Below are 24,670 nucleotides of genomic sequence, written 5' to 3'. Positions count from 1 at the left end.
TTTCATCAACTTACCGATAAAGCTTCTCCGAAATCAATCCACAGATCAATCACTTCAGACTGCCGGTGCTGATCTGGAAAGATCCAGTTCAGGTCGAGGTCGAAAATAGTGGCTATAGCCGAGCGGAATGTAGTGTGAACGAGTGAGTGGGACACTTCGACTTCTGCTCCTTTGCTTTCTGCTAGTTGCTCGCACAAGAAGCGTCCAGCGTCGTTGAATTTGTCCACGAATTTCTTCAGCTCCTGTGGAGAAGACAGAGAGAGTAATGCAGTACTGTTTTCGACGATTAACAGACAGTTCAAAATTTGCGGTCTTGCCGTGTGGTCTGTTGTCACCATGCTTCACATATTTCTCCTATTATTGTTTATTTTATGGTGAATATGTAGCGTAATGTACCTAAAACACCAGTTTCGTAGAAACTTGCATGCACGTCTGAAAGAACTGATACTGACGTTGATCCACAGCTGCACGAAATTAATTTCGAAATTATGAAGCTGACTGCGAATTTCTAGTCATCTATGTCAGGTATAGATTTACCACCCGACAGCGACACATGAAAATTTGTGCTGGGCCAGGATTCTAGCCCGTATTTTCCGATTATCGTGAGCTGTCGCATTAAGCCCATTTTTCCTCTCCCATCTCCCCTTATGCACTGAAGCGCCAAAGAAACTAGTATAGGCATGCGTATTCGAATACAGAGAGATCTAAACAGGGAGAACACGGCGCTGCGATCGGCAACGCCTATTTAACACAAGCGTCTGGCGCGGTTGTTAGGTCGGTTACTGCTACTACAATGGCAGATTATCAAGTTTTAAGTGACCTTGAACGCGGCATTAAAAGTCGGCGCACGAGCGATGGGGACACAGCATCTCCGAGGTAGCGATGAAGTGGGGATTTTCCCGCACGTCAGTTTCACGAGTGTACCGTGAATATCAGGAATCCGGTAAAACATCAAATCTCCGGCATCGCTGCGGCCGGAAAAAGATCCTGCAAGAACGGGACCAATAACGACTGAAGAGAATCGTTCAACTTGACAGAAGTGCAATGCATCGGCAAATTGCTGCAGATTTCAATGCTGGGCCATCAACACGTGTCAGCGGGCGAACCATTCAATGAAACATCAACGATATGGGCTTTCGGAGCCCAAGGCCCACTAGTATACCCTTGATGACTGCACGACACAAAGCTTTACGCCTCGCCTGGGCCCGTCAGTGCCAACATTGGACCGTTAATGGCTGGAAACATGTTTCCTGGTCGGATGAGTCTCTTTTCGTATTGTATCGAGCGGATGGACGTGTACGGGTATGGAGACAACCACATGTCAGCAGGGGATTATACGAGGTGCATTCAAGTTCTAAGGCCTCCGATTTTTTTTCTAATTAACTACTCGCCCGAAATCGATGAAAATGGCCGTACTTCTCGACGTAATCGCCCTGCAGACGTACACATTTTTCACAACGCTGACGCCATGATTCCATGGCAGTGGCGAAGGCTTCTTTAGGAGCCTGTTTTGACCACTGGAAAATCGCTGAGGCAATAGCAGCACGGCTGGTGAATGTGCGGCCACGGAGTGTGTCTTTCACTGTTGGAAAAAGCCAAAAGTCACTAGGAGGCAGGTCAGGTGAGTAGGGAGCATGAGGAATCACTTCAAAGTTGTTATCACGAAGAAAATTTTGCGTAAAGTTAGCTCGGTGTGCGGGTGCGTTGTCTTGGTGAAAGAGCACATGTGCAGCCCTTCCCAGACGTTTTTGTTGCAGTGCAGGAAGGAATTTGTTCTTCAAAACATTTTCGTAGGATGCACCTGTTACCGAAGTGCCCTTTGGAACGCAATGGGTAAGGATTACGCCCTCGCTGTCCGAGAACATGGACACCATCATTTTTTCAGCACTGGCGGTTACCCGAAATTTTTTGGTGGCGGTGAATCTGTGTGCTTCCATTGAGCAGACTGGCGCTTTGTTTCTGGATTGAAAAATGGCATCCACGTCTCATCCATTGTCACAACCGACGAAAAGAAAGTCCCATTCATGCTGTCGTTGCGTGTCAACATTGTCTGGCAACATGCCACACGGGCAGCCATGTGGTCATCCGTCAGCATTCGTGGCACCCACCTGGATGACACTTTTCGCATTTTCAGGTCGTCCTGCAGGATTGTGTACACAGAACCCACAGAAATGCCAACTCTGGAGGCGATCTGTTCAACAGTCATTCGGCGATCCCCCAAAACAATTCTCTCCACTTTCTCGATCATGTCGTCAGACCGGCTTGTGCGAGCCCGAGGTTGTTTCAGTTTGTTGTCACACGATGTTCTGCCTTCATTAAACTGTCGCACCCACGAACGCACTTTCGACACATCCATAACTCCATCACCACATGTCTCCTTCAACTGTCGATGAATTTCAATTGGTTTCACGCCACGCAAATTCAGAAAACGAATGATTGCACACTGTTCAAGTAAGGAAAACGTCGCCATTTTAAGTATTTAAAACAGTTCTCATTCTCGCCGCTGGCGGTAAAATTCCATCTGCCATACGGTGCTGCCATCTCTGGGATGTATTGAGAATGAATGCGGCCTTATTTTAAAACAATGCACATGTTTCTATCTCTTTCCAGTCCGGAGAAAAAAAATCGGAGGCCTTAGAACTTGAATGCACCTCGTAACGGCGTGGGGCGTGCGCAGTGGGTCTTCCATGTGCAAAGAGCTGTAAAAAGTAAATTTATAAGTACTTATACCTGTACAAGCAAGTGTCATAATATAAAACTAACTGTTGAGTCTGTAATTCAGAACAGTAGTAACCTACATAAGAGAATAACAATCACTTAATAAGCAATGATGAAAACAATATCGTATTAAATAGGAACTTTGAGCTCACATAAATATTTTGTACGAGTAACATTCTAATATGTCACACAGCACCCCTTGAGCTTCGCGCGGTAGAACAAACGACTTTACAAGAGATCAGACAGTTCTGTTTGCGTTTCCCGCGTCATTACCGTCTACTGCTGGTGTGCGCCTGGTATATCTCGCGTGAACCAGTATGTAGTTACAGATATGCCCGCTTGGGGTGCTGGTGCATAGGTTTGTGGTTTAGATGCATCTTGTAATAGGGGAGGCCGCTGGACGCCTCATTCTGAAGAACACCTTTGTTTTAGTGATTACCACTCGAAGTCGGTTATCACATCTGTGACTCTCTGTCTCTCTCTCTCCCTCCCTCCAATTTCGCGATATTACAAAACGAGGTGGTCTTCTTTGAAATTTTTCGACGTCCTCTGTCAATCCTATCTGATACAGATCCCATACTGCGCAGCAGTACTCCAGAAGAGGACGGACGATGGTAGTTTGGCCAGTCTCTTTAGTAGACCTAATACATTTTCTAAGTGTTCTGCCAACAAAACGCAGTGTTTGGTTCACCTTCCCCACATCATCTATGTGATCGTTCCAGTTTAAGTTGTTATTAATTGTAATTTTCTGCCGGCCGCGGTGGCCCAGCGGTTCTAGGCGTTTCTGTCGGGAACCACGCGGCTGCTACGGTCGCAGGTTCGAATCCTGCCTCGGGCATGGATGTGTGTGATGTCCTTGGGTTAGTTAGGTTTAAGTAGTTCTAAGTCTAGGGGACTGATGACCTCAGATGTTTTTTTTGGGGTAAGCATACCCCCTTGTTACATCACATGGTGGTACATTAGATTAGCTGGAGCCGAGCGGCTCCTGCATTATCTAAAACTGACATAAAAACAAGACTTATCATATGCTGTGGCTTTAGATAATAGCCAGATTACATTTAGCGTACTTCAGAATAAATGCCCGCTGGTAAATACCCACTGGTATAGGCTCTTGCCAACATAAAATTATAACAGGAGTCGTAGGACAAAATATTTGCATAAGTTAAATGTACATCAAGTCAGAGACAAAGGCCAATATTCAAATATACAGCCTCAAGTGATCAGGAAATATTGGGCAGCAGAGGACGGTAACTACATGCGCGTAAGAACTGCGCCTTGCTTGTGTTAAATAACAGCTTTTACACTGAAGTAAAAATGAAATTTCTTCTACAAGGCTGCTAAAACTGCAATAGATCTACTGGTATACATTGCGTATAAAATTACTAATTCATTTGCTGACAGAGTAATACCGAAAACAAATACGGCGTGCAGAGGCTAGAGTTCTATTTACAAAAGACCACTATTACAAAGGATGGGAGAAAAAAGACCAACTACGAGTATAAGCTCGAACAACGTCACTAAAAAGAAAAAAGAAAAAAACTTCCGCTTAACACTACGGAAACTTAGGCGATAAGGGAAATAGGAAAGCTATGGGCGCTATACAGGGTGTTACAAAAAGGTACGGCCAAACTTTCAGGAAACATTCCTCACACACAAATAAAGAAAAAATGCCATGTGGACATGTGTCCGGAAACGCTTAATTTCCATGTTAGAGCTCATTTTAGTTTCGTCAGTACGTACTGTACTTCCTCGGTTCACCGCCAGTTGCCCCAATTGAAGGAAGGTAATGTTGACTTCGGTGCTTGTGTTGACATGCAGCTCATTGCTCTACAGTACTAGCATCAAGCACATCAGTACGTAGAATCAGCAGGTTAGTGTTCATCACGAACGTGGTTTTGCAGTCAGTGCAATGTTTACAAATGCGGAGTTAGCAGATGCCCATTTGATGTATGGATTAGCACGGGGCAATAGCCGTGGCGCGGTACGTTTGTATCGAGACAGATTTCCAGAACGAAGGTGTCCCGACAGGAAGACGTTCGAAACAATTGACCGGCGTCTTAGGGAGCACAGAACATTCCAGCCTATGACTCGCGACTGGGGACGACCTAGAACGACGAGGACACCTGCAATGGACGAGGCAATTCTTCGTGCAGTTGACGATAACCCTAATGTCAGCGTCAGAGAGGTTGCTGCTGTACAAGGTAACGTTGACCACATCACTGTATGGAGAGTGCTACGGGAGAACCAGTTGTTTCCGTACCATGTACAGCGTGTGCAGGCACTATCAGCAGCTGATTGGCCTCCACGGGTACACTTCTGCGAATGGTTCATCCAACAATGTGTCAATCCTCATTTCAGTGCAAATGCTCTCTTTACGGATGAGGCTTCATTCCAACGTGATAAAATTGTAAATTTTCACAATCAACATGTGTGGGCTGACGAGAATCCGCACGCAATTGTGCAATCACGTCATCAACACAGATTTTCTGTGAACGTTTGGGCAGGCATTGTTGGTGATGTCTTGATTGGGTCCCATGTTCTTCCACCTACGCCCAATGGAGCACGTTATCATGATTTCGTACGGGATACTCTACCTGTGCTGCTAGAACATGTGCCTTTACAAGTACGACACAACATGTGGTTCATGCACGATGGAGCTCCTGCACATTTCAGTCGAAATGTTCGTACGCTTCTCAACAATAGATTCGGTGACCGGTGGATTGGTAGAGGCGGACCAATTCCATGGCCTCCACGCTCTCCTGACCTCAACCCTCTTGACTTTCATTTATGGGGGCATTTGAAAGCTCTTATCTCCGCAACCCCAGTACCAAATGTAGAGACTCTTCGTGCTCGTATTGTGGACGGTTGTGATACAATACGCCATTCTCCAGGGCTGCATCAGCGCATCAGGTATTCCATGCGACGGAGGGTGGATGCATGTATCGTCGCTAACGGAGTATATTTTGAACATTTCCTGTAACAAAGTGTTTGAAGTCACGCTGGTACGTTCTGTTGCTGTGTGTTTCCATTCCATGATTAATGTGATTTGAAGAGAAGTAATAAAATGACCTCTAACATGGAAAGTAAGCGTTTTCGGACACATGTCCACATAACATATTTTCTTTCTTTGTGTGTGAGGAATGTTTCCTGAAAGTTTGGCAGTACCTTTTTGTAACACCCTTTTATAAGCACTGCGTCTTGCTGGTGTTAAGTAATAATTTTACATTAATGTAATACGACAACCTCTTATAGAAGGCTACTAATAAATGCGATAATTTTCGAGGTACACATTAAATACAAAATTATCTGTAAAACATTTATGTAGCAACGTGTTACAGCAAGTAGATTTAGCGTGCAGAAGATAACTATTACAAGAAATTACTTCTGTTACCAAAAAGAGTGGGGGACAGAACAAAATGAATAAAGTTATATTGTACTGTAAAACTGAGAACCTTCTGCGTAACTGTACCAATACTATTTTTGGAATATGAACTACAGGAACATGTGTTCGTAAGGCCACGAAAAATGAAACACAATGATAGGAAATGTCAGTAGGTCAACAGTAGAGAATAAATATTTTGGAGGAAATTTCACATTCGCCGATATTAGCGGAGATAGATAAATACGTATTATGTGGCCGTTCAAAAATGATTCAAATGGCTCTGAGCACTATGGGATTTAACATCTGCGGTCATCAGCCCCCTAGAACTTAGAACTACTTAAACCTAACTAACCTAAGGACATCACACACATCCATGCCCGAAGCAGCGATTTAAATCCATCAAGGAAGTGCTTACTCTCGAACTGCAACTGATCATTCAAAATGTTACCGTCTCTCTTAGAAAGATATTTATGAAATTCAAGTTCTTCTAATGTATATTTATACATGACAAGAGCCGCTCGGCTTCAGCTAATCTGTCGTACCACCATGTGATGTAACAAGTGAGTATGCTTACCTCATAAATTTTTTCTATTATTACTGTTTTGTTATGTTTGTAAAAATAATTTTTGTAACCGGTTATATACGTTTTAGGGCCTACTCCTTCCGAAGAAGTTTTTTTAGAAGTATCGAAACCTAGGTCAAGGGCTAATAAACCTTTGTTTTGCAACTGGTTGGCTCATTTTTTCAACCTCTTCAGATTTATACATTTGCTGGTTCGCAGACATATTTAACTTTTTGATTTTTTTAATGATTTTAGATACATCGTGCATATCAATGTAAGTATGCGTTTTCAATAGATACTTTGAACATTTGGCTTCTTTTTATGGACTAAAATAAATAATTTTGAAATATTCCCTATTGTAATAAATAAACTGATAATTGAATAATTACCATGCAAAATAACAGTAATAATAATTAATTATGCAGTGGAGTGTACCTAACCAACAACTTTTTCTGAATTCTGGCAGTCACGACCTGCTCCACGCTGCTACATTCATTTGTTGATTTTTTGGAATGATGCCCAACAAATGGAAGCACTTGTGCGTGATGAAGAAACTGAACATTCATAGATGCGTACCTGAGGTTTCCATTAAAGAAAAATGTTTCTGTTGCAGCTAATACAAACTAAATATTAATCTGCACTATTCTAGACAATGGATTTGACAGGGATAACTGTGTGGCAAGATCTTACTGCTGCACCCTCTTTCTAGAGCAACGTTGCAATACTAGGTCGATGAACAATGATTCTGCGGATCACTGTCAAGCATGTGTCTAGAAGGCTACTCTTTGGTTTTATAGATCATCTGTGACCGTGTTCCGTATCTTAGAAGCAATAACAAATCTGCTTTTCTGTTTATGAAGAAGCAATACTTGTTTTCCCTTGTGGTATTGACGGAGATTTACGCAGGTGTTCGATTATTTCATTATTCAATAACGGAACGGTCACAATGGGTGTATAGAATGATTGGTTCGTAGGGAGGATGAAGGTATTAGGAAGAATGGACTTTAATATAGGAAATTTTACTGAAGACATGTCGAGAAAAAAAAAATTAACAGCGCCTCTCCACAGCTGAAAAGTCAGTTGAAGACCCGGTATAGGAAAGAAGGCAGAAAACGAGATGCCAAGAGAGAAACCTTGAAAGGAAATAGGACCCTGAGTACAAATCTGGGGCAATCGGAAGAGGTGATATAATAAAAAAGTTAGGTTCAACGTTAAACTGTATTTTCGGAAAACTGTGTTCAAAGTTTTTTTCCTCAATATCCATGGAGGTGAGAATTATGAAATTTTGTACATGAAATTTTGTACACTTATTTCTACAAAGCCAATAAATGTTCTCTCACGAGTAAATTTTGAAATTCTGAGTCTATGCTGAGATATGGAGCAAAGTCCTTGGAATTGTGCACGCATTTTATGTTGTATTTAAAGAATTATATTTAAAGAATTATTAAAACTCTCCTATTCGATGTATTCAAGAAAACCACATGAGAGAAGCTTGCTGTATGCAAACAGGTTAAACTGCGAAAATTTTGTATAAATCTTTTGAATAGTTTCTGAGAAAAAGGCACATATTTAATTTTTACAAATATTTATCAAATTTCGTAAAAAAAGCTGAGTGTTGATACTCCAAGGAAATTAATAGTAAATGTGTTGATTCCGTGTAAAGGATAGTGCAAAATTTTATTGCCGTTTCTTCAAAATTGTGGATTTGGTACATCTTTTAAATAGTGTATGTGTTTCAGAGCGTTACCCGCCTTTACCCCTCAATTAACGCTTCATGTGCCGGTAACGGCACCAGACGAAATACAGTCCAGAAGAGTGCAATAGTCACAAAATTTTAGCCAAATGTTCTGCTCCATAGCTGTCATATGTTTGTGCTGCAAACAGAAAAAGTGTATTAGCGATTTGTACTCAGTATGCGCTCTTACTTCGTCTGACTACCAATCCCTTGAGTGCGAGATGGCAAAAGGCCAATGATGCTTACGACATTCAGCGTCCCACACATTATCTACCATGCAACCACGATATTGACTACTAATGGCAACCGGGGGGGGGGGAACTCGATTTAACCAATGGTGAACAAACACAGCATGAATGATATGAATGATAGTACGGAGCATAGTTGAATTGCTTAGTCTATGAGTATATCACAAAAGTGCTACATAGCTAGGGGTGTTGATACAGAGGAGGGCAATTGTACCGATGAACAAAGCAAACACTGCATTACTTCTGCAGCAACACCTGCCGAAGAAGACATTTCGTCAGAAGGAAACGCAAGGAATTTAGAAGAGTGTGAAAGATATGGCAGATGAGATATTGCCGTTTCTGCAAGATAAGTCAATCGAATATGTGGTGTTGTAGACGCTCGAGTGTGCGGACAATGTATATGAGGAGTACAGTGATGACGATACGAGCTTAACAAGTGACAGTGATACTGAAACAGGTGTCGAAACATGTAGTTCATCATTCTTGTCGAACTGGGAGCCACAAATCCCGTCTCCAGTGAAACGTAGTGAAGGACAGTTGTTGTCCAAGGAGCGGGTACCAAACATAATTACGTACATAGAAGATCATCCGCAGATAGTAAAATAATAACTATGAACAAATTTCAAATAAGTCCGCAGCAATATGACCGTGTACTGCATAAGAAAACCTATGGATATTCAAGGGAGGACATAAAGCACTTGTTACAAAAACTGGTGTTCGTGTGTTTCAGGATGTTCGATACAATTTACAATATGTGCATGAGGGTCACCTACTACGTTATGCACATTAAGTTGTGCGCGCCTAGATTACAGTGATTTCGATGGAAGCAGTGGATGATTGTGTTGTGACTTGGCAAGACAGCCAAGTCACTATGCGAGGATGCCGAAAGGCACGCGTTAAGCTCACGCAGACTGGCGTGAGGTCTGGAACAGTTAAGGGAATTTTTAGTAGCAAATAAAGTACGTAGTTGATGTAATACTTAACTTTAATCCATAATTGGAGAACATCGCTTTTGTTGATACATTAATAACAATCTCAATATAAACTGGTAATGGCGCCTTGCTAGGTCGTAGCAAATGACGTAGCTGAAGGCTATGCTAACTATCGTCTCGGCAAATGAGAGCGTATTTGTCAGTGTAGCATCGCCAGCAAAGTCTGCTGTACAACTGGGGCGAGTGCTAGGAAGACTCTCTAGACCTGCCGTGTGGCGGCGCTCGGTCTGCAATCACCGGCCGATTTAAAGGCTACCACCTAGCAAGTGTGGTGTCTGGCGGTGACACCACAGATTGCATAACTTCAAACAGTGCTACGGAATTGGAAGAAGTAAGATAATGGAATTTCAAACAAAGCATCAACTTGACGATACACAGCAAACTGCAGAATGGGCCCGAAAATATCTAGATGAGATAAACAAACTTGTCCCATCGTTCAGTCAGGAATTTGTTTTCAGTACCGACCATACGGGATCTGAAGAGGAAATACCTATGAAAGTAGCCCTGGAAATTAGAGGTACCAAGAGAGTTGTATCAAAAGCAACTAAAATCAGTGCCTAAATGCATTTGTATACAAGTATGCCGACTGTTAATCTGGATGGCAAATCCGCTGGAAAGTTACTTATTGTGCTGCGAGAAGCAGGAGGTGCACTGCCTCCTACGATACATTCTCGTGTGTGTGATCTTGCAAGGACTGCAGAGAATATTTTCATCACAGCAAGCAAGGGTGGGATAATGGGCGTAAGAGAACTACAACTATGGTATCAATACTGTTTGTGGGCAATAGTTGGTCAAAATAACTTGCTACTGCTTGGTTCCTGATCTGCATATGAAAATCATACCCCTTTAGAGCAAACTATCCCTCCTGAAAAGCGTGTGACATTGTAATTCATATGACCTGGAACCACTTGACAAATTCAGGGTCTGGATCTTTTTTTTTCTATCTATAAAACATATTATCGCACTATCTGAAGCTAAGTCTTAAGGAATAGCCATTCTCACGATAAGCCCCACGACAGACTGTTTCGCATTCGATTACATGCCATCACATACGGTCAGTTCTCATCAACCCGTTACACTAATATGATTCTATGTGCACACCTAGCTGAACTGCCTGCGCGGTTTGTAACTCACAAGGGTTTCGCCTTCGATCTTGACTGTGCGAAACTTTATGATCACTATGGCGCGCCAGTTTTCATTCTGTGTTCATGGTGCAAGTTTGTTTTGAACATTTCTTGAATGTGGACGACGTCCATTATGTGAAGTGTAATAAATACAGCCCAAGGAAGGTTGACCTCTGCGCCTCCCGGACACTTATCAGCAAAATATTTTCATGTCGCAATTGTTAACATTACACTTTCAAATGAGCCTTACTAAGAATTGAACTTGCGACCTCACACGGTTCCTTGCGAGTGTTAGTTCAGATTTCGGCCAGATTAGCTTCAACTTGATAATTTTAAGTACATAACTTGAGCTCGTCTCAGCTAGGAGTTATGGCAAAGACAAGGAAATAACTGTCTCAGCTGTGGCCGAGTGGTTCTAGGCATTGCAGTCCGGAACCACGTGGCTGCTACGGTCGCGGGTTCGAATCCTGCCTCGGGCATGGGTGTGTGTGATGTCCTTAGGTTAGTTAAGCTTGAGTAGTTCTAAGTCTAGGGGACTGATGACCTCAGATGTTAAGTCCCATAGTACTTAGAGCCATTTGAACCATTTGTCTAATTAAGAATTGCTGGCCATCGTCAAAGCAACACCTGTAACGGTAGACTGGTTCAAAATGGCTCTGAGCACTATGGGACTCAACTGCTGTGGTCATTAGTCCCCTAGAACTTAGAACTACGTAAACCTAACTAACCTAAGGACGTCACACACATCCATGCCCGAGGCAGGATTCGAACCTGCGACCGTAGCAGCTGCGTGGTTCCGGACTGCAACGCCTAGAACCGCGAGACCACCGCGGCCGGCACGGTAGGCTGGGAAGAGAGGAAGAGGTGATATGTAGTGTGACAAGACACTGAAGTGATCACACTGCGTACTTCCTGCTCAATCGATTAAGAGTGAGAAGACTTGTTAATACCATAATGTATTTTAAGTAAGAGAATCGTACACCAAATTCGACTTACTTCTGTATGAAATACTCGTTCGATGTGCTTTCGGTGCCTTTTCCATCTTTCACCTTGGACGCCGATTAGCCCGTCTCCTAGAAATGTACGGAAGGTGTATGTGACCAAAGGTTCACGTTCACGTGGCATATTTTCTCGTGGTGTGCTGCCCAGCAGCACACTCTGGATGTCTTCTGGCTGCGTCAGCACGATCACCAGCCTCGAGCCTATGTAGAACCTGGAACATGGTGTTATGTAAGTAAATGAATCAAAGCAGTTTAGCAGATCGCATGCACAGTTGTGGACCTCAAGCAGTACAGAATAAGTAATGACGTGGAAACGTTAACTACCACTAATAACTTGATTTCTGATGTTGATTTTCACAGCAAAACTTGCACAGATAACAGAACACTAATGATATAACTGAATTAACTGATAAAACACTGCAGCAGTGACGTTTTTTCATGCATGACATGAGGCGCTTCTAGAATTTATTCCTATTTTCAAGCGCTGCTGCTTACATTAGTACTGTATGTGAAATCTGGGTGGGTTACGTTCTGCTTCTCTTGTCCTGCAGTACTCTCTTTATCTGTTCAACACAATCCGTAAACACAGATCTTTTTATTTTAGACGGTAGAGTTATAAAATAGTATTTCTTGTGTACTATTTGCAGATACCGTCATGGTGTATACGCCCCGGGAGATCCAGGAAAAACCCGGGAATTTTTTTCATCCTGTAGAAAACCGGGAAAAACATGGGAATTTTTTAGAACTCTGCGAATTTTTCAGAGTTTTAGTTTTTCAATTAAATTTTTGTGATTTTGATTGCTAACAACTGATAGTCTAACAAAGAATATTACTATACCTCGCTACTGCAGAATTATAATGCAGCAATAAAACATAAACGGGAGAAAAAAATTAAGTAAAACTTAAGTTGCAAAGGAAATGCGCCATTTACAAGAAAACAAACTGCACACGCAAACGCCTGCCGACAACAAAACGCGTTAAATGCATTAGGACGAAAGACTACGCAATACTTCATAACAGCAAACTGCTTGCGATGAGCGTGACGTCACAATTGTTTACCTTAGGTTCGTTAGAGAAGATGCCAGTCGCGTATGAACAGTACATTCTCCCGCTTCTGGTTACTTGGAAGTGTGGTTGTAGCAAGCAGCCGGATGCTACCAGGAAATTTTTTTTGGGATACAGTGTCTACATTTAATTATTTTGCTGTCATTTACAGATCTGACGTCAAATGAAAACAAAACGGATTTCTGTGCTCGGGAGCCATTAATTCATAGATTTCGTAGATTCATAGATAAAATAAATCACATAATTATGGAAGGCTAAAATATGTTATTCGTTTTAGTTTTTTGGTTTTATTTTAATTCCAGGTTTATATCAGTCAAGCATTAATCGCCTTGCAGAACGGTGAAGTTATTTTCGTCGGTTTGCTAAAGATATTTAGTCGTTATTAATCTTTATCGCTGAGGCAGTCAATTTATTTGAAACGAAGTGTTTCGTTCCATACTATTGACTAGTTTCAACTGTTTGCTGGATTACACGTGCAAGTTTTCTTCTTCTGGCACGTATGGCACTATCGATAAAATGAAATGAGCGTATGGCATCGTTGGCCGGGAGGCCCCTATTTGGGAAGTTCGGTCGCCAGGTGCAAGTCTTTATTTCATTCAACGCCACGATAATAAAGAACCAAACACGAGATAACGCAGTATTGATACTCTAAGAAAATTTACATCCCGAAAACCACACTGAAAAGCTTAACTTCAGGTTGGGACCTACTTCATTGTGAATCTGGACATACGAATGTACACTTTAAGCGGAATTGGGTGTTTTAGTATGGTTTACGAAATTCCGATGCTCTTGGATTATAGCACTCGTAGAAAAAGACCAAATTATACGTGAAACCTTAGCTTTTCTGGTGGCTAATTGATCTTCGAGACCAGTATTATATGTGAAATCATAGCTTTCCTTGCAGCCGCACTTGTATATTAATTTAAACCATTAACTTCTCCTACTCGTGTGTTCGTCCTATTTAACAGTGATGTTGCTGTTGACTGACTACATCACATGTTCTGTGCTTTGAATACCTACCTTCATTGGCTGGCGAGATCACGTGGCATTATGATTGACTTACAAAAGCGCATCGCAAACTCGATTTCAATGCTTCGGAAAGTAACTTGCCGAGTTTGTTGGAATTCGAATTTATTCTTTTGTAATATGAAAATATGCAGCGTACTTGTGGGTGCATATAATTTTTTTTTTCCGCTTACGGTCGTTTACTAATGTGTCCGGAATTTCAAGCTGGTGCATGAAACCTTAACCCTTCAAAGGACTGATATGTTTTACAGCTCCAAGGGAAAGTATCCTGTAATTTAACGCGGAAAAAGCGTATTTTCGTCTGGGATAAAGTGTATTTTTAACCGGGAAATCCGGAAAAAATCCGGGAATATTTTTTCCTTGTCCGCATATACACCCTGTACCGTGCATTCTTTATTCGGTAAAATTTATCACACACACACACACACACACACACACACACACACACACACGCGCGCGCATGCGCTGTCAATAGATACGTTATTCGTTCACGTAAAAGCATAAGATAGTATGAAGGTATTGTGACACGATAGCTTCCCTAAGAATTGCTCACAGTCAGAGGCGTTCTGTTTTAGTGGATAACATTGTTATTACAATATACTGTTACTATTTGTGTTTGTAATTATTTTATTGTAACGTAATTCCTTAGGTATACATGACTGAATCAGAATGACGCATAGGAACTGAGAATGTGTGTGTACCAAGGCTTTTTGGAAATGAAGGTCCAATCGGTTGCGAAATGAAAACCACAAACAAAAACTAAAATTTTTTATTCGCGACAGTTAGCAACACCTTCCAGCTACCTCTCTAAATAGTCGCCGCTGCGACTTCGAGATTCGTCGTGGCATTGTACAAACATTCCAGTACCTTCGTCACATAATGCAGCCGCCTGTGCTTTCCGCCAATTCTCTACTGTGGTCTGCCTTTCGTTGTTTGTGCTAAAAGGTTGTCATAGTCAGCGGTTCGTGTGAGCAGACATGAACCATGGAGTAAGTCAATTAAGGGCTGTATTGTAGGTGATCAAACACTGCCCATCGAAAACGCTGCAGGTCCGTCTTCATTGCCCCTGCAGAATGTGGCTGAAAATTGTCTTGAAGGAAGAAACGCATGACATTTATGTTAAGTGGGCTGCATAGCTTCAGGCGAAATCGCTCACCAGATCCACATACTTGGCGGGAGATGCTGTTGTTTTAGGCATTTCTACGTGATCACTTTGCGCTCTGTACTGACAAGAGCGACTTGAAGCGATGGACAGGCACACTAAAGACACTGCACATCACACCTGTGCCAAGTTCCATCGGATTTTCACAGTGGTTTCCATTTCGCGCCTAATCGGATCTTACCTTCCGAAATGCCTCATAATATTTTTTATGTATGTTGTTGCTGGTCCAATATAAGACAGCGACACAAGGTCCTAATCTGCCCAATCTAAATAAAAAAATTAATGAAATAAAATAAATAATTATGAGCAGAACATCCAGGGCCTATTAAATCTCATGATGTACCGAAATCTAACACGGAATATGAATCGGTTAATCAAGGCGTCTTCTCTCTCGGCGAACATACAGAGGAACTGGCCCAACACAGAAGCCCTACCACCTCAGATGCATGAATTACCAAAGATCGATAAGCATAATGTTCCGTCAAGACCGATGTTAGCGCCCATGGCTCACCGAGGTATAAATTGGCAAAGCACCTCTCTGCTCTTCCTGCATATGGCGAAGACTGACCCATACCTAAAGGATTCAGGACATTTAACTGAGAAACTGAAGAAAGTAAAACATGGATCAAACAAGTCCTGATCAGCTTTGTTGTTATTTCTTGGTTTACCGAAGTGCTACTCGATAATTATCTGGAGTATATCGGTTCTCGCATTCGGGAGGACGACGGTTCAATCCCGCGTCCGGCCATCCTGATTTAGGTTTTCCGTGATTTCCCTAAACCGCTCCAGGCCAATGCCGGGATGGTTCCTTTGTATGGGCACGGCCGACTTCCTTCCCAGTCCTTCCCTAATCCGATGAGACCGATGACCTCGCTGTCTGGTCTCCTTCCCAAACAACCCAACCCCCCCCCCCCCCCCCCTATATCGGTTCCATTTTCCCGTATCTCGGCGCTCTTTCACGCATGTCGCACCAGGAGATATTTCATGTGGCATGGCAACTTCTACGATCGGCTCGATCGGCTGGAAGGCTTCGCCAAGGATAGTCCACTTAGTCTGGTGGTGACCGAATTCTTCAAGGAACATTTCGGAGGACAGGAGCTATACTTGGCACCTTGTAAACCTAAATTGTGGTACAGATACGTCGACAATATCTTCGTTGCGTGGAGCCATGATGGTGAACGGTGATTTACTAAGACATCTGAATAGTCGCCATGCCAACATAAAATTTTCCGTGCAGGTACAAAAGGACGGACAGCAACCCTTTGCAGACGTAAAAGTGACGATGGGTGATGAAAACCTGGGACACAGTGTGTATCGAAAACAGACACAAGCGGATCGATACCTGTAAAAACTTTCAAAGTGGTATCCATGCCAGAATAGAGCCATGATTAATACGCTCGTAACGCGAACGAGACAAGAAGGTGAGCCGCTGAACCTCAGACGCAAAATGCAATGCTTAGAGTTTTGGGGAACACTGGGTACCGCATCAGTTACGTAAGAACTGTCAAGAACTGTCGGCGAGGTGACAGGTCGGAATAAGAAGTGTCACGTACAGCCTTTATGCATAATATTTCCAGAGTTACAGACAGATTAGGACGTATATTATGCAAATACGGCACGAAGACTAATTATTAACCGACAAAGAAGAGCAAAAAGTGTCTCAGATCGGCAAAAGCGAAAGAGGACTCACGTGAAACGTCGGGAATATGTCGCCTACCGTACCGCATACCACGTACGTTTGGAAAAGTATATGTTGGAATGACTGGACCATTAATCAACACTAGAATCACCGAACGTAAGTGGCTGGGCCTGTGTGAGACAGACCACACAGTAAAATTCGTCTAACGGATTTCTTGCTGTAGAGAAGAGTATCGCACCCACTTGTTCAATCAAGCTACAGAAATACATTTACATGACAATAGTTTCAACGGGAAACAAGAAAGCCTCAAAGTGAACGGATCCTGGATTCCTGTGCCGCAGCCAACGACCATTGGAGGTAGCACGGTGAGAACTGTAATGGCAATGTTCACGGAAAATCCCTTGGACGTTGGCGCGCCATGTACATAATACACTCCTGGAAATGGAAAAAAGAACACATTGACACCGGTGTGTCAGACCCACCATACTTGCTCTGGACACTGCGAGAGGGCTGTAAAAGCAATGATCACACGCACGGCACAGCGGACACACCAGGAACCGCGGTGTTGGCCATCGAATGGCGCTAGCTGCGCAGCATTTGTGCACCGCCGCCGTCAGTGTCAGGCAGTTTGCCGTGGCATACGGAGCTCCATCGCAGTCTTTAACACTGGTAGCATGCCGCGACAGCGTGGACGTGAACCGTATGTGCAGTTGACGGACTTTGAGCGAGGGCGTATAGTGGGCATGCGGGAGGCCGGGTGGACGTACCGCCGAATTGCTCAACACGTGGGGCGTGAGGTCTCCACAGTACATCGATGTTGTCGCCAGTGGTCAGCGGAAGGTGCACGTGCCCGTCGACCTGGGACCGGACCGCAGCGACGCACGGATGCACGCCAAGACCGTAGGATCCTACGCAGTGCCGTAAGGGACCGCACCGCCACTTCCCAGCAAATTAGGGACACTGTTGCTCCTGGGGTATCGGCGAGGACCATTCGCAACCGTCTCCATGAAGCTGGGCTACGGTCCCGCACACCGTTAGGCCGTCTTCCGCTCACGCCCCAACATCGTGCAGCCCGCCTCCAGTGGTGTCGCGACAGGCGTGAATGGAGGGACGAATGGAGACGTGTCGTCTTCAGCGATGAGAGTCGCTTCTGCCTTGGTGCCAATGATGGTCGTATGCGTGTTTGGCGCCGTGCAGGTGAGCGCCACAATCAGGACTGCATACGACCGAGGCACACAGGGCCAACACCCGGCATCATGGTGTGGGGAGCGATCTCCTACACAGGCCGTACACCACTGGTGATCGTCGAGGGGACACTGAATAGTGCACGGTACATCCAAACCGTCATCGAACCCATCGTTCTACCATTCCTAGACCGGCAAGGGAACTTGCTGTTCCAACAGGACAATGCACGTCCGCATGTATCCCGTGCCACCCAACGTGCTCTAGAAGGTGTAAGTCAACTACCCTGGCCAGCAAGATCTCCGGATCTGTCCCCCATTGAGCATGTTTGGGACTGGATGAAGCGTCGTCTCACGCGGTCTGCACGTCCAGCACGAACGCTGGTCCAACTGAGGCGCCAGGTGGAAATGGCATGGCAAGCCGTTCCACAGGACTACATCCAGCATCTCTACGATCGTCTCCATGGGAGAATAGCAGCCTGCATTGCTGCGAAAGGTGGATATACACTGTACTAGTGCCGACATTGTGCATGCTCTGTTGCCTGTGTCTATGTGCCTGTGGTTCTGTCAGTGTGATCATGTGATGTATCTGACCCCAGGAATGTGTCAATAAAGTTTCCCCTTCCTGGGACAATGAATTCACGGTGTTCTTATTTCAATTTCCAGGAGTGTATTATAATCTGCGGCCGCGAGTTCGACTCCAGTCCACCAGCAGCAGTGCAGGGTAAAGCTTTGACAATTCCAACTACTCAGGCTCGCGAAAAGTCAGAAAAATCATCAAACGAACGTTAGCTGAAGAACCTGAGACAGAACCCAACAGGCATTTTGTCAACAAGTGGCCTCGAAAGTCTTAACAATTTTGTAATAAATAAATTGTCAATTGCAACTACTATCACTAGAGCAGTTACTATTCAAATTAACAGTTTTGAATCGTATCCTGTTCCTCTACAAATGTTTGAAAGGATCAACATATTTATATGATTTACTGTAGTTATTATATACAAGAGAAATATTTGAAGAAATTAATCGATCCACTATATAGCTTGTCACTGAGATCTTTTTGCCCTGATTTTTTGTGGTGTATAAAACTTTCTGGCTCCTCCATTTATCCATTGTATGTGATTTTTGATGAAGGAATGGTGTACTTTAAGATCTTCTTCTATTGACACAGTTGTAGGTTTTCAAAACATCCATTATGATTATCGAAATTAAAAAGATAAAAATCATTACCTAGTAGCGAATGGCCTCACAGACCATTTATTTTGTAGCTTATCGACGGTATTCTGTCAAAAAGTGCGCCAGAGCGGAAGTGAGTTGCAACAGAGCCAGCCACAGGAATCAAAATACAACCAAGAGGCGTTTCAAAGCAGAGCTAGCAGGGCCCAGTACAGCAAAAGCCGACACTACAATGTGCTAGCAAAAGGTTGATAGAATCGCGATCGTCACAGTGGTGTGTAGATTTGTCAATCGCAAGTTCAATTGCTGCTTCTCTGGTAAGGCAACCGAGGATGTAGGCGTTTGTGGGAGATCTTGGAAATGTAAAATTGAGACACATTCGAAGAATTTAAAGAAGGGTTAATTGAGAGATGTACGAAAAGAAATAGTGTCAGTCACTGTACTAAACAATTAGGAGTAATATCTAAGAGAAATATGGAGACTGTGGAACAATGTGGATAAGGAAAATTAATGGATTTACCTATGAATTAGGACAGTATGCTCCAGTCGATGAAATTATTTGCAAGAAGCTGAGCAGAGGGCGCTCGATGCTTTTCTAAGAGGGTTGCATGCGGAAATGCAAGATGTGTATGGGTAGGGGTCAGACGGATTTGTGCACAGCAGTTAGCTACAGAGCGTAAGGAGATCGATTTGTCGACTGTCATGCAGGGCAAACGAACAATGTTTGCAACTAATATAAAAGTGTCAGATGCGGACGAATGGGGCATGTAAGGTGGCAGTGTCGCAGCCTCAGGGTAATGTGAATAAAGCAAGATGAAGCAATCGTTTTAGAAGTAGGGGACGGGGAAGAAGAAGGTATTAAACGCCAACGAGAACTTCAGGTGCACCTATAGACATTTCCAGCAAGAGTGTACGCTACAAAATCGTAGGCCGAGGTGGATCTGCGATAAGAGGAATAGTAGAAGAAAAGGGCTGGAAGATATTATTGGGCACAGTTGCACCTGGGTATGTAGCCACCAGTTATCTGTTGAAATGTAAACAATGGGACTCAATGGGACCCCCCATGGTACAGATTGCATGGAGCGGAAGATAAGCATGTCACACCATTAGTATTGGTGGACATAGACTTTTGCCTGGATATGATTCAATTTGAACACTGTGGAGAGATTGCGCCCTTAGTGAGTGACGACTATGATATTATTCTAGGATTAGATTTTTTTATATCAGCATTGCGTCATAATCTATATTTGGCAACACAGGGTGGAACTTGACGGAAAAATGTTTCGTGTAGGTGAAGCCATCGCCAGTGTAACGACGTAGTGATGGGAGTCTCTCTCGAAGGACGAACCGATTAAAACGCGAACATCACACTAAAACTTGATTCGCATTAATGTGTACCCAAGGGTACTGGAAAATAACTTTGGGTCAGTATTGAGCCTACCTTGCTGGTAGAAATTTTGGGGAACGTTAGAAGAAAATGAAGTATAAGATCAGGCAGGTTGGTTAATTAAAAGAGGTATTGAATGCATACAAGAAATAAGGGGCGAAAAGAAGGTATCTGCTTTTATAGATAATTTTACCATAGAGGACATAGAATTAACATATGGGTCATTGATCGCAAATGTGGATATTGTAGAGGAAGAAGAATGGGACATGAGGGGTATCAGCCGTGGACAACTGCCAGACACCATTGAAACTGCATTACGAGGAAAAGTGAAACACTTAGAGGGAAGCAATGGAAAACTGATGGGAAAATTTCTTCTGGAATTTAAGGATTTATTTTTTCCAAATCGCCGCTACTAGCTACGCATATTACACAGCACCATATATCAGCGGAAAATGAATCACCAGTCTACTGCAAAAAAAAAAAAAAAGTGGCTCTGAGCACTATGGGACTCAACTGCTGAGGTCATTAGTCCCCTAGAACTTAGAACTAGTTAAACCTAACTAACCTAAGGACATCACAAACATCCATGCCCGAGGCAGGATTCGAACCTGCGACCGTAGCGGTCTTGCGATTCCAGACTGCAGCGCCTTTAACCGCACGGCCACTTCGGCCGGCGTCTACTGCAACTCATACAGAATATGTAGGTATCTGTAGCCAATTTATATCAGCGGAAAATGAATAACTAGTCTACTGCAACCCATACAGAATATGTAGGTATTTGCAGCCAATTTTGGAGGAATTTATCGATCAACAGCTGAAAGATGGAATGACTAAAGAAAGTAATAGTCTATGGGGGGCAGGAATAGTTGTCGTACCGAATAAATCAATGGATGTAACACGAAAGTATAGGTTTTGTTGTGATTGCAGCTATCTAAATGCGAGAAACCCTAACGGACACCTACCTTTGCCAGAAATCACAGAAACCTTGGAAAAAACATTTTTCAACAATGGATTTGAATAGTGTTTATCACCAGGTGGAGGTGACACAATAGGATCGACACAAAACAACGTTCTCGGCTCCATAGGAACACTACCAGGTCAGAAGAACGCCATTCGGGTTTAAAAAATCCACCTGCAATGTTTCAGAGATTTTTGGACAGAGTACTCAGCGGTTTAAAACTATGGCAATGCTTAGTGTATCTCGATGACATAATCGTCTATGTGACTGATATGGAACAGCATATGCAGCGATTAAGGGAAATATTCCTAGATTTAAAAGCAGCTAAGTTAACACTGAGTACAGAAAAGTGTAATTTTGCCATGCAAGAGGCAGCATACCTAGGTCATAAGTAAAGTTGGGATTAAGGCAGACCCAAGATTAATTAGAGCTGTACATGAATTTCCTGTACCAGAATCAGTATATGAGTTGCAATCGTTCTTGATAGTAGTGAACTATTACCGCCATTTCGTAAAAGGATTTGTGGATATTAAACTTCCTGGCAGATTAAAACTGTGTACCCGACCGAGACTCGAACTCGGGACCTTCACCCTTCGCGGGCAAGTGCTCTACCATCTGAGCTACCGAAGCACGACTCGCGGCCGCCCCTCACAGCTGTACTTCTGCCTGTGAGGAACAGTTCGGCGCTAGCGGCCGTGCGAAGCGGAGGTCCGATACTTCCGCCTGTGCGGCGTGTGCGAGTGTTTGTTTACTTGTGGACTTAGTCTGCACGCGGGCTGGTGACAACGATCATGGCGAACAAGTACAGGAAAACTACATTACGATTCAATTTCTGCAAAGACTACGAACGACCAAAGGCTTTAGCAGTGGAACGATTCATTCGAGAGGACGTCAAGATACCGCCAAACGATATTATCGGAATTCACCTATCCATCGTTAGTCCCACGGTGAATGTTAAGATGGTAAATGACGCGGCGTGTGAGAGAATTCTACAGGCGACAAAAGCAGGTCTCCGATTTTGCCATAGTGACGGGAATGTCGGCAAGGTAACTGTAGAACATGCTGGTCTGGGTATACGGACAATACGAGTTTTTGAGCTGCCATTTGAGCTCCCGGCTGACGAAGTTATCGAGGCTTTTAAGCCATACGGCACAGTACATGGCCACACAGTAGAACGCTGGACACAATTCGCCACATACCCCGTTCTTAACGGAGTGCGGCAGATCACTATTGATCTTCAGAAGCATGTACCGTCCTATCTGACAATTGGTGGTTGTCGGGCGGTGGTGATTTACGATGGTCAACCACGTACATGTTCTGGATGTGGCCAGGAGGGACACCTCAGGTCGAACTGTATGCAACGGCGGATTACGCAACTGCCTTCAGATGTGCGGGAGCCGTCGCCGGCGATGACAGTACTACCGATCACCTATGCCAAAGCCCTCACTGCGTCCGCTGATGACCGAAAGGACACAGCCCCGGTGGAAGATCAAGATGGCACTCTCCGAAACCTTGTAGCAGACGTCGGGATGACAGAGCATGCTGCTCCGTCGAGCATACAATCTACGGCGACAATATCAGATGAGACCGAACTCCCACCAAGCACACCGATAGTACAAGAAGCAGTTCCAGCCACTACGGATGCTGTTCCGTCTGAAACGCACTCTGAGACGACATCATTAGTTTCGACCGAACTCCCGCCAAGTTCAACGATGGGACTCGAAACACTTCCAGCTCCTACGGATGCTTTTCTGTCGGGCAGCCGTGATTCCCTGCAATCTGAGGACACGGACGGAAGATCACGCAAACAGCGTTCCCCGACAAGGAGGAAACGGCGGCGTCGCACGACATCTCCTCGGGATGACTCCCCTTGCCCCGACGACGATGTGCCTGTGGACCAAGACGACACAACAGCCTCTACGAAACAGGATGAGGCACTGGGAACTGTTCGATCCGACCCACAGCGGTCTGTCACATTGACGGTACGGGGACGTGGTGATGCTGAAGAGAAATCACAGCCAGTTGGCTCTCCAGACGCAGATGCTGTGGCTATGGACACGAATATATCACAGCCTGAAAAGATGTGGTATGAGGATATTGAGGAGGCGCCGGACGTCATACAGAGGCAGCTGGCACTCACGAAGACGGCCTAATAATTGCTGCAGGTGAAGGGAGATGGGCGAGAGAACGTCTTCTACCTCAGCCCCCGGCGCCGGTGCAGGGGGGGGGGGGGGGGGGGGGGGAGGGATTCAACGCCATGCGAACCGTATTGCGACATTAAATATCAATGACGTGCGTTCACCGGCCAAAATACAACTACTGAAGGAAACGGTTTGGGCATCTGATGTGGATATTGCTTTGCTGCAGGAAGTCCACATAGCTGCACTCCCATACATCGCAGGCTACCAATCCTATTCGTCTCATGGAGATCACAATGGGAGTGGGGTGGCAGTTTACGTGCGAGATGGCTTCCCAGTGGAAAACGTGTATTATCTTCCGTCGGCCAGGGGAATGGCTTTCACGACGTTTGGGACACGCATCATCAATCTTTATGCACCGTCGGGAAACAATCGGCGGCGGGAAAGGGCGCGATTTTATGCAGAAGACATTGCTCCACTATTCCATGGACGTTCTGAATGTGTAATAATTGGTGGAGATTTCAACTGTGTTCTCAGCCAGAAAGACCAATGGCCGCAAGCAAACATCAGCCAGGAGTTGCGAATCGTTGTCAACGACCTTGTACTTAGTGACACGTGGGAATTACGACATGGAGCTGCACCGGGATACACCTATGTGACAAGTCATTCGGCGAGCAGATTAGATCGCATTTATATCTCACGGGCTCATGCAAATGATGTCCAGGACGCGGAACGCTGGCCCTTGGCATTTTCCGATCACAGCGCTTACATCTGTACGGTGCTTCTTCCCCGTAGAGAGGTGTGGAACAGTAAGGCCCCGTGGAAACTAAACATTCAACATCTACATGATCCGGAATGCCGTCAACGGATCCTTGAGACATGGACGATGTGCGAGCGAAGGGTTGGAAAGTATGCGACGAAGCTTGATTGGTGGCTGACTTGTGCTAAACCGGCGCTTCGCCGTACGTTCATCTCATATAGCAGGGAAAGGGCAGAATGGCGCCGCCGTACCACCGACTTTTACACTCCTGGAAATTGAAATAAGAACACCGTGAATTCATTGTCCCAGGAAGGGGAAACTTTATTGACACATTCCTGGGGTCAGATACATCACATGATCACACTGACAGAACCACAGGCACATATACACAGGCAACAGAGCATGCACAATGTCGG

General features: G+C 44.2%; 1 protein-coding gene across 1 annotated transcript in view; it reads right to left on the bottom strand.

Annotated features, from left to right (window-relative positions):
- Positions 1 to 24,670, bottom strand: part of LOC124803426 (cytochrome P450 4g1-like) — a 126,996-nt gene that overhangs the window by 62,776 nt on the left and 39,550 nt on the right. Inside the window, exons 2-3 of the mRNA XM_047264609.1 lie at positions 11,758 to 11,974; positions 15 to 242 (exon numbers count right to left, since the gene is read on the bottom strand). Coding sequence (XP_047120565.1) covers positions 15 to 242; positions 11,758 to 11,974 — 445 coding nt within the window. The remainder of the gene's footprint in view (positions 1 to 14; positions 243 to 11,757; positions 11,975 to 24,670) is intronic.

Source organism: Schistocerca piceifrons, chromosome 6, assembly GCF_021461385.2.
Source record: "Schistocerca piceifrons isolate TAMUIC-IGC-003096 chromosome 6, iqSchPice1.1, whole genome shotgun sequence".
Lineage (NCBI taxonomy): Eukaryota > Metazoa > Arthropoda > Insecta > Orthoptera > Acrididae > Schistocerca > Schistocerca piceifrons.
This window is presented reverse-complemented; position numbering and strand designations above follow the sequence as displayed.